The 11374-nt window shown below is 46.0% G+C and overlaps 1 protein-coding gene across 1 annotated transcript; it reads left to right on the forward strand.

Moving 5' to 3' along the window:
- The first annotated feature begins 3355 nt into the window (after positions 1-3355).
- ccdc92ba (coiled-coil domain containing 92Ba) lies at positions 3356-10973 on the forward strand. The gene is made up of 4 exons (XM_076977392.1): positions 3356-3835; positions 4468-4612; positions 5754-5801; positions 8271-10973. Exons 1-4 carry the CDS (start codon positions 3824-3826, stop codon positions 8942-8944), a joined length of 879 nt encoding a protein of 292 aa, XP_076833507.1. The 5' UTR covers positions 3356-3823; the 3' UTR covers positions 8945-10973.
- The last annotated feature ends 401 nt before the right edge of the window (positions 10974-11374 follow it).

Consider the following 11374-nt stretch of genomic DNA (forward strand, 5'->3'; position numbering starts at 1 on the left):
GGATATGAGTGGTGTGAGACGTGTGTCGGGGTGTGAGGGGGTGTGACGGATATGAGTGGTGTGAGACGTGTGTGGGGGTGTGAGGGGGTGTGACGGATGTGAGGGGGTGTGAGGCGTGTGTGGGGGTGTGAGGGGGTGTGACGGATATGAGTGGTGTGAGACGTGTGTCGGGGTGTGAGGGGGTGTGACGGATATGAGTGGTGTGAGACGTGTGTGGGGGTGTGAGGGGGTGTGACGGATATGAGTGGTGTGAGACGTGTGTCGGGGTGTGAGGGGGTGTGACGGATATGAGTGGTGTGAGACGTGTGTGGGGGTGTGAGGGGGTGTGACGGATATGAGTGGTGTGAGACATGTGTGGGGGTGTGAGGGGGTGTGACGGATATGAGTGGTGTGAGACGTGTGTGGGGGTGTGACGGATATGAGTGGTGTGAGACGTGTGTGGGGGTGTGAGGGGGTGTGACGGATATGAGTGGTGTGAGACGTGTGTGGGGGTGTGAGGGGTGTGAGTAGTGTGAGACGTGCCTTTTCCTCACCACCCAGACGCCGGTGTCTGATGGGACTTTAGGCGAATGGGGGTGACGGGTTATTTTTTGTATGACATCAGTCCACTGACATCATTCCTCCTTTACCAATTTATTAAAGTAATTGGGTTTGTGTGACTTCCTAAGGCTGTAATCATTTTACTCTAGCATGCAGTCATGGAAGAGTCCAAGGATGATTTCACTGAAAGCTTTTTGCAGGCATATAACAAATACATCTGGTGATGTAGTTATATACCAGAACAGTGCTTAATCACTTAGAGGGTGTAATGTTTGTGATGATGATGACACGGGCACAATAAAACCCCTAGTCTCTAAACAAACGCAGGCTTAAATAGCAAATGTTAAACCCCCCACCATTTTGTGTATATTTTGTCTACTAAACACTAACTTGGATACCGAACTGGCAGTTAATATATGTATTATGTGCATAATTGCATACCTTGTATACATGATTTACCTAGTGTACATTATGTGAAGTACATTTGTTTATATGAACTCTTAAGAGCTAAAGTCTTGTTGCCAAGGCTGTTGGACACCTGCGTCTGCTACCTCAGGAACAACGGTCCGTCTGCTCCTAACTTGATGTGTGTGCTGATCCACCTGTGGTCAGCACATGTAGCAGAAAGACCCGGCGTCTGCTGTCCGTCTTGGAGCTGTGACATGTGTAGATTTACATGATATTTACCAGAGAACAGAAGAATGAAGCTTGGTGGGGGGAGCAACTGGATCCACATGTGTTTATAACTGTGTCTCATCCAGGAAAGGGTCCAAGTATGTCCATTACTGCGTCTTGTTCAGACATGGAAGAGGTTTGGCTGTCCAAAACATGGTCACAGTCCACTGAAAATGAACTGCAATGGCGTTTGGTCTCGGCCAGCCTCAGTATTAGAAGACCCCGGTCATGGTGGTGTTATTACTGTAGTCATAAAGGGGACTGTCCTCTCCCTCTCTACTTCACGGCATGGGCAGCTGACAGAGAGAATCATTGTCTACCGCTTTCATGCCTGGTTCCAGCTTTTTAGACTGTTGACTTGTGGTTAAGCCTCTAGGTGGCGATGCAGACATAGATAAAACGATGACCTCATACTAAAGTGTAAGCCAAGGCTGCTTAGTTTATTTAAAAATAAATGTTAAAACCGTACCAATCATGCTTAATGTGTGGCAAACATTCTACAGTGAAATCTGTTTTGTATGTACATTTGTAATTTATTTTTCTCAGATAAGTGATGAACTGTTGATTTAATGCTTTTTTCTGAAAAGAAATTTCACTTATTGGAAAATGGGTTTGGAGGAACACAACACACTGTAACAAAGAAGAAATGTGTCATCGTGTGCCCTTCATCTCAAAGGCATTGTAGTCTTCATAAAAGTTACACTGCAACTGCAGCAAGAGTGGAGATACCGAATGACTGATAATGACGATAAGCCAAGATTAACGCTGGAGATTAAAACAAAAGAGGATCAAAAATAGAAACAGCACCAAGACTTGTGTATGCATATTCTTCTTGGCTATTAGTGGAGGGTCTTTAAATGCTCAGGTTCACACAAGTTTCTGTTTTGCTGTCATCACCACTAGCAACTTCAATCTGAGGATTTACAGTGTAATATGTCTGAGCTCTGATTCATCAGGTTGTACATGTAGATTTATAAGAGACAAGCCCACATTTGAAGTGCATATTCTCAAGGTGATGATTGTAACATTGTGAGCTTTGGTACTTTTGAACTGTTGTGAGCAACTTGACTTTTTTCCCCATTTGACTTTAAGGTAGTAGAAGTGTACGACTGGATTATTGCAGTGTTGTGAATGTGAGCTGTGATTGGTAACATTGTGAATTAAATCTGTCTCCAAAGCCATAGATGGTAAAGTTGTTTACTTGTGTATGTGATTGGGGAAAATTTTGTAATTAGCAAAATACCATCTGGCCACAAACATACGAGCTGCTGTCTTTTTCTGCATAAGTAAGAACCTTTTATGTAAAATATTATGTTCAAATTGTAAGTACCAGTTTTATTTTCTGGTTTGTATTATTTTTAATCAACACAAAACCAGTTTGTATGTTGTTTTTCTGCTCTTTACTGTCAAATATGACAATAAAATAAGTAACACTTGGCCTTATAGATTGTTGTTTTGGTGTGTAAAAATATGTGTGTGACTTATTAGTCAATATATTTGTCATTTATCTGCAATGGTAAAAACTAAACTAAAGCTAATGTCAAGGGCCGTAACCAGGATAAGTGAGGTACGGCTGTGCATTAAGTAATAAACTTCACCTTTGAATATGGAAAAGCATTCTGGACCACTTTCTAATTGCTTTGATGGTTTTCACTACATTACTATTCCCCTGTGCTGAATTTTTCGTTCTCCTTTTGACATCTTTTGAACATGAACTCAATTATAGAGGCCTATTTATATTTTGCATAGCCTTTATTACTTTCACATTACTCAATTCTTACATAACCTCTTTTCCACAGTGGCTTTCACTATAAATTAATTACATGTATCTTTAGATTTTCAGCCAAAACTATTTAATCTGAAAAAGCTTGGATTTACTGTACTACACTTTACAGCAATTGAAGACGGGATATCTGGACATTCCCTCAAATCCTTCCATTTGCGTTTCCATGATTAACGCGTCTTCTTCAGTGCCACGTGTGTTTTAATGAACGGTGTCGGTATCGCGTTTGTTTTTTGTTTGTTTGAACATATGATGTTATGATGGAGCAGCATCATCCGTGCGCGCGCTCTCTCCGTAGGAGAATTCTGTCGGCGAGAGGAGAGCGCGCGCGCCTCCGCTTCCAATCAGATGCAGCGTTTTCATCGCGTGCTCCGGTCACGGTGCCTTGTTGGTATCCGTAGAAAACGTTACGCTTCCACTGTTAGATGCGCCGGAGGACTGTTGAGATGCACGGGAAATCGCGTCTACTAAAACGAACGTTAGTGACTCTTAATGGACCGAGCCTGTAATAATAAAGCGGAAATCACACCTGGCTAGAATGTGGCACGTCGCGGCGCGCGACTCCCACGTTTGCTCGTCTTGTTCGGTTTAACCTTCGTTGTCGTCTCGGGGCTACGATGCCTTAAATTCTTCCGTTGGATATCGATCGAGTACGTATCTCTCCGAAAGATGCCATCGGCACACGAGATCGGTCTTTGTCCATTTCGTGAAGGGTGCATATTTGGCAGCGAAGTGTCCGCACGCGCGTCCGTCCGTCCCGCGCGGTGTTGGAGTGGATGCTGAGGCTTTGTCTCCGTCGTCTGGACAGCAGCATCGCGGGCGATCATGGAGAGCGCGGTAGGTGTTAGGGCCACAGCATCAGTGGTCCGATAACCTATTTTAAGAGGGTGGTTCTCCATTTGGCGGTGGTAATCTAGGTCTTATAAATAAAGCCTGTAATAAGTGCTTCATGTAGCACCCATCAGTGTGTAGGGCGCTGTTTAAACCTGCTGTTTCAAACCGGTCGCGTTGCTCTTGGTTCCCAGTGCAAAATGCTCTGTGTTAAATTGAAAATGTTCAGAAACTGGCCTAATGAACTTTGCAGGTCTCTAATTATTATTATTAGTGGTCGTACTGCTTGCCCTCCGGTCATGCAAACATGGTCGTGGTGCTAGGGTGAAAAACAGGCTTTCATTTAAAAAAATTATATAAATGTACATGTCAATAATGTGAATTCAGTTATTTACATTCAGTTTATTGAAGTTACATGAATAATTGTAATGACTGAAATAATTGGAACAGGTTGCATCCTTATGAGTGGATCTATCTCAGTCATATAATTTATGCAGTGTTTATGTCCTTCATACTGTTCCACCTGTGTGTGTGTGTGTGTGTGTGTGTATGTGTGTATATATAAATATGTGTGTGTGTGTGTATATATAAATATGTGTGTGTGTGTGTGTGTGTGTATATATATATATTGGGTGAAGAGGTCACAGGTGGTGTTGGACAGGAGTGCCCTGGTCCTGCAGGTAGAGAGTGTGGAGCGGAGCATTGTTTTCCTCCGTCAGGAGCAGCTGACGATGTTGCAGGCGTTGCACCTGGAGATCCTGTCCCTGCAGAAGCGCTGTACAGGTGAGTCCCCGCACACCGCACTGCTGCGGCAGCTCACCTTGCTGTCCACACACCAGAGTGAGCAGAACCGGCCCAGCACTGGTGCCCGAGTCGTGCAGAAGGATGTGGTCGCACAGCTCGCCTACAAATAACCGTACAGAGGTGATGTTTTTGTGGTCGGACAGCTCGCCTACAAATAACCATACAGAGGTGATGTTTTTGTGGTCGCACAGCTCGCCTACAAATAACCGTACAGAGGTGATGTTTTTGCTAACTGGTCACTCCTTTTGCCTCTAATACTGACCTTCTTTCCCATTTTTTGATGAGCTGTGCAGTCCAATTAACCTGCGTCATCATGAATCAGAGTGTGCAGAGGTATCGTTTAGACTGCAGGTTTTCAAAAGGCACAGTGACATGTCTTGAGAGTTCAACCTAGTTCATGGTGTCAGTCGATAATACGTTCGCATCAGGACAGGATGGGATAGCAGTGATGAGTAATATATTCGTGCTCGCCTTAAATCCAGTCAAACCTCTTGGCAACCAAAAACGTCAGGGAGGCAGTGCAGAGATACGGTACGTGTGATCTCCCAGCTCACGGCCAGCGGCCACACCCAGGCAGAGGCATTAGTGTGTGCTGGTGTGATATCCAGGCTGTACCACCCACCCTAGCATGAGGAGGGGGAAGGCTGGCTCCTCCCCCAGCCACCCCCGCCTCTCTGTAGGATGGCGTGGTCTCCACTAAGACTCCTGCGGGTCAATAACTTCCTGGCAGCGTGAGCCTTGTGTTCCCGCCCTCCCGTAATACAGTACGAGGCCGGATCACCCGAGCCCGTCTGCGTATGTGCTGAGGCAGCTGAACGAAGACCACAGCTGTGCTGCAATGTGCTGCTCTTTGTCCTGGAGCTCAGAGGCCCAGAGCTGCACGCTGACCAGGGAACTCAACCTCCCACTGACCCACCGGATCCTCGGACTCCCACGCTGCTGCTGCTGGGACTCTGTAAACGGACCCTGCGCTTCAACGGTGCTTTTCGTGTTTCCAAGGAAGAATGTAACGTGGATGTGGGAAAAATGGCAAAAATGGGGGGGGGGGGTGGTTTGGCGTTGTTAAAAAACAAACCAAACGTAAAAACAAAACAAAACCCTGCCTGTTGTTCTGTTACAGAATTGACCCAAGAGTTGAACTTGAAGCCTCCTGGTAAGAGTGAAATAGGTGGGTGCTCAGTCTCTTCCTAACAGTCAAACACTCACAGACACACAGGTCCCAGTGTACCTTAGACTAACAGTCAAACACTCACAGACACACAGGTCCCAGTGTACCTTAGACTAACAGTCAAACACTCACAGACACACAGGTCCCAGTGTACCTTAGACTAACAGTCGAACACTCACAGACACACAGGTCCCAGTGTACCTTAGACTAACAGTCAAACACTCACAGACACACAGGTCCCAGTGTACCTTAGACTAACAGTCTAACACTCACAGACACACAGGTCCCAGTGTACCTTAGACTAACAGTCGAACACTCACAGACACACAGGTCCCAGTGTACCTTAGACTAACAGTCAAACACTCACAGACACACAGGTCCCAGTGTACCTTAGACTAACAGTCAAACACTCACAGACACACAGGTCCCAGTGTACCTTAGACTAACAGTCTAACACTCACAGACACACAGGTCCCAGTGTACCTTAGACTAACAGTCAAACACTCACAGACACACAGGTCCCAGTGTACCTTAGACTAACAGTCTAACACTCACAGACACACAGGTCCCAGTGTACCTTAGACTAACAGCACTCAATCTTGCCATTTGTATGCCCACACCAGTGGATGATCAACAGAAGATAGAAGCACTACTGCATGTATAAAAATTTCGTAGATTCATAGATCATGTACAAATCATTAATCAAATGAATTTTAAAAGAAACATGTTATGTTCTCAGGCTCCTGAATCCAATACATTACAGCTGACTGCTGAGGTCCTAGTGCCTGTCCACCCATAATCCCAGGGAAAAGTCCATAGATTCGCCTTTTGCAACATATAGAAAATACATTGTTTATTTTCTGTTATTGGTTCGGTTTTGATTCTGAGTTTTTGTGCATTGTCTGGTCAGGGCTGTTGTGGAGCAGGTTGTGCATTGAGATGATGAGATGACTTGTGGAATAATTGTGGAATAATTGTGGAATAACGTTGACATTGCAAAAGGATCATTTGGACTCTGTGATCATGGCATTAGCATTTAAAGCGTATTAGTCTACCTTTTGGCTTTGGGAATAGTGTGTCCTTATAAGGTTTACGCAAAATGTGTCTGTGTAAACTGGGTCACTCTTGGTCACATGACAAGTCACATGCTTAAGTAATAGGAAGTAACTGACACTGCTGCCTGAACCATTATAGAAGAGAAAAATTCGTGAACTTGAGTATTTTTGAGAATTTTGTGCCTTCTTTAATATTATGTCAGGGTTAAAAGAAAATCCAGCTTTGAGAGTGCTGAGGGCACAAACGTGTGTGCTTTTGTGTATCTGCTCAGACCCTCTCTCCTCCACCAGTCTCATTTTCTCCCTCTTTGGCAAATTGATCCCTCTCTCCCACCCCCTGCACTCGTCTTCAGCGCAGTCCCAGTGGGGTTATCCAATTACCACTTGTTTTTCCTTTCTGCTGAGATTACGTTGGGCAGGGAGACAGGCGAAGAGACCAGCGGGGAGGCAGCTGTAGCAATGATGGAAAAAATCTAGTCGCTCCAATGTAATACATCGTCTTTTCAATGATTTTTGTGTAGCAAGAAACACTTGTGAAAGGCGTAGAAATGACCATGAATTAGTTCAACTTGAAACAGGATTTGTATGAACCGTATTCATAAAAGTAATATTTACTAGAAATTACATCAGTCAGTAGGCCTAATGGCGCACAGCTTGAACTGGTGACCAGCACTTTGAGAACAATCCGGTTTGAACGCCTAATTAGATCCAGGTCTCTTGTCAGATGTGCTACGCACGGGCGGTTAGGGGGCTTCAAATGGAGGAAGAGTGGAGAGCGTGAGGGAAGGAGGGATGAGAAAGGGAGAGGGCTCAGGCAACACAGCCTTCTTCTACGCTCACTGCAGGGGCTGCTGAGTGCGTCGTGAGGTGTGTCTGATGGCCCCACGCAGGGCATTATGGGCCGGGGTTACGCACACTGGCCTCGACACGAGAGCAGACGCACTGCTGCATTAGACAGATGCGAAATGAGAGAGTATAAATAGACGTGCACAGAAGGATAGACAGCCAGCCGTCTCCCGGTCCCACGTGGGCCATGTGTACGGGTCCTCGTGCTCTCGAGGGTGATTAGTTTGCAGTGTTTTTGTTCTGTGATTCATGTCTCATATTGTGCATTGTGGTTTTTGTTATTTTGCACAAGAAGTACAAAGGTCTGGGTGCATTAATCTGATTGGCTGAAATTACAAAGGTTTAAACAATTAGCCACCTGTAATACAGGCTGCAGTGTTATGGCTATAGAAAAGCCTGAAGCTGTCCGAAATGTGTAAGATAACATTGTTTAGGATTTAGGATACTAATCCGTGCCCTTATCTGCTCAGTGCGTTATTTTTTGGACTTTTCTTAATCTAGTCGGGAAGAGAACTCTGCGTAATTGTCGCTTTTGTTTCCTGCACGTTTTGTGGCGTTTTTGTGCCAGAGGTGCGTGAGGAAGAGGAGCGGCTGGAGGCGCGTTGCCGTGACGCGGAGGGCAGGCTGCGAGAGCAGGAGCGCTCACACGGCGAGCTGCGCCAGGAGCTCGGCCACAAGGGGGCGCTGGTGGGCGCCCTGCGGGCCAGCCTGAAGGAGAAGGAGAGGCGCTTCCTGGAGGAGCTGAAGAGGCGGAGCCACAGGACGGCCATGCTGAACGGGGAGCTGCAGAAGCAGACAGAGGCGGCGGCCTACCTGTCCTTCCAGCTGCACACCGCCAAGCAGAGGCTTCAGCACCAGCAGCGCCGGAGGCTGGAGAGGGCGGCGGCCGGTGCCGACAAGCCCCTCCCCCGCGCCACGCCCCTGCCCGCCTCCGGAGGAGGACCGCCTGCCGTCAAACCCAAGCGCCGTGGCGGCTCCGGGCTGGCCTCCTGCCACCGTGCGGAGCGGGCCAGGGAGTGTGTGCCATGCCTGAGGATCACGGGTCCTGAAGAACCCACGGCCATGCCCGACCCGGCGCTCTTCCTGCGACCGTGCAGACCGGCGGCGTGGCTGCACCACGGGCTGGCACCCCAGGGGGCCGCCGGAGGGGAGGGGCGGCACGAACCAGACCAGGCGGACCCGGCTGGCCGGCTGACGGCACCCATAGCTGCAGCTGCTTCCGCTGAGGGCCAGGCGGAGTGACCCAGGCGGAGTGACCCAGGCGGTGTGACCCAGGCGGAGTGACCCAGGCGGTGTGACCCAGGCGGAGTGACCCAGGCGGAGTGACCCAGGCGGTGTGACCCAGGCGAAGTGACCCCCCCCTGCCTCAGCCTCTCCAGCATCATCACCCTGCTTCTCCCTGCACTGCTGTCCTCCGTCACAGGGTGCACGGACAAGGGGAAAAAATAAAAAAGAGAGAAACCCTTTCTCCATCTGTAGTGGTGGCAGAACAAACCTTTCTATATTTGCCATGTGACTTAACTTCACAGAACTTTACACGGTATTCATTCAGAGAACGTGGTATGGGGGGGGGTTCTTTTGCGCAGTGTAGTGCATTTGAATTACCGGTGAGCGGACTGGCCGGGTTGCCCAGTACTGCAGTGTAGTTTTTCGTAGGAAGGACAGCCATAGGGCAGCTCGTGCTTGGCTCTATGGTAGGGTGTTTGTGTCTCTGGTGAGTTTCAGTCTGGCTTATTTCTTTTTTTTCCCCTCACTAATCAAGTGCTTATTGGACGCATTTGCTTGTGAGGTTTCCTGTACGCCCTTGTCAGTCCAGTCAGACACTGAAAGTGCTGCATTGCAGTTCACGCAGATCCGATCACTGCAGTTTCACTTCTTCTTTTGCGCCCCCCCCCCCCCTCATAAATATGAACCAGAAGTTTTCACCAGTACAGCACAACACACCGGTAGTGAACTCTGGGTTATGCATTCTAGAGCAGGGCCTGAGAATAGAGTGTGGCAGGCTTGTGTGTGTTTGTTGATCGTAAAGGGGCTGATGGAAAATCAAGGGGAGGAATTGTGATGAAATTGTGATAGGATTAATTTATGTGCGATGTAGAGCCTGTTTGATAGGTTAAATGGCCATGAAGGCAAGACTACCTTTCATGAAATAACCCTCTAGGAATCTCTAATATTAAAATTAACATATACTCGTCCTGGCATTTACGAGAACATTTTATAAACTTAGTCTTATGTCTTTGATTTGACTTGTTCAGGATGTTCCTTCCACAACCACTAGGTGGCTCTACTGTACCACTTATACTTCCACAAGATGTTATGCAGACGTAACATCGAATGGTAATTAACAATATACTTCTTGTTCTAGTCTAGCGATATTTATAATGTTGTACGGTGCTTAGGTCAAGCTAATAATAGCATCAGTAGCTTAGATGACCACAGTTTTTGACAACACCTCTGAAAGCAGCTCACAGAAGCACCCGCTGGTTTTCCAGAAACGGACAAAGCCAAGTTCAATTGAGGCACCCCATACATTGTCTAATTTAGACGAAGACTTGGCGTAATATAGACAGCCAGCCTCTAGAGTCACAGAGAGGACATGCTGCTGAATTCACATCATTTGAAATTCAGTTAAACCATCCCTAAACCCTAATGATGTTATTGTTCTAGATTTTAGATGTGCGTGAAGTACAAATCTGCAGTTATAACAAGTTCTTGTATTGCAACAGTGCAGATTGTACCACCGCCACGATATTGGGAAAAGAAAAAAACATTGTATACTTGTATTATCTATTGAAATGTTTTTATTTTTTGCCTATTGTGATTAGCCTTCCATGGATTGTAGTGGGAGGTGCAATGCTGCCCCCTAGTGGCAGCGTGATGTCCTGAGCGCTTAATCAGCTTTTTAACATGTTCCTTTCCCCATTTAGACAAGATTTAAGAATTGCTTAAACGCAGAGATGGTCAGCCTTGAACAAATGTATAGTTTGATAGTGTAAGGGCTTTCTTAATCTGATGTGTTAAGAAAATGTCCAGAGTGGAAAATCACTGTCTTCCCTTCTCAAGAGTGATATACATTTTCTGACTGTTACATAACATAAAGGTTTGGCACTAATTAACTGTGCTACCATTGAGATTACATTTTATAAAGTCTTGAAACCATTTACCTATAATCTCTTTGGTCTTTGACATGAGACACTGTTCACCAAAATTATGCAATAATCCACTACACTCTCTGCAATGTGTGATTAAAGAGTTCTTATCCTTAACTGACTGTGAAGGCTTCCTTGTGAAATTCTTTCTTTGTTTACCCAATACCATTAGGCCATTTTGAATAAGTGACCAATGCATTTCAGTAGGACGTCAAGATGAAGGAATCTAAAAAAAATTGACTACTTTGGTAATTAAAAATTTGCCAAAGACCCTGACTGAAATGTATATTACTCATCTGAACTGTATATTTGCTAATTACTTTAATTATTTGCTCAAATTAGAGTAAGCAAAAACATGACATGCAGTGACTCATTGTTGCGACCCCTTGGACTTTATATGTTTCCTATTTTAAAACAATGCAAATTGTGCTTGCCTAATATTAAAGTACTCTCTAACCCTCATATACAGTAATTGAAGATGACCGGTGTGTTAATTTTAGGAAATTGGAGTGACTTCTAAAGC

Source organism: Brachyhypopomus gauderio, chromosome 16 (assembly GCF_052324685.1).
Source record: "Brachyhypopomus gauderio isolate BG-103 chromosome 16, BGAUD_0.2, whole genome shotgun sequence".
NCBI classification, from domain to species: Eukaryota; Metazoa; Chordata; class Actinopteri; order Gymnotiformes; family Hypopomidae; genus Brachyhypopomus; species Brachyhypopomus gauderio.

Coding starts and splice junctions, on each gene's coding strand:
- ccdc92ba (XM_076977392.1), top strand. Junction 4,613..5,753: donor CCTGCAGAAGCGCTGTACAG/GTGAGTCCCCGC, acceptor GTTCTGTTACAG/AATTGACCCAAGAGTTGAAC. Junction 5,802..8,270: donor TCCTGGTAAGAGTGAAATAG/GTGGGTGCTCAG, acceptor TTTTTGTGCCAG/AGGTGCGTGAGGAAGAGGAG.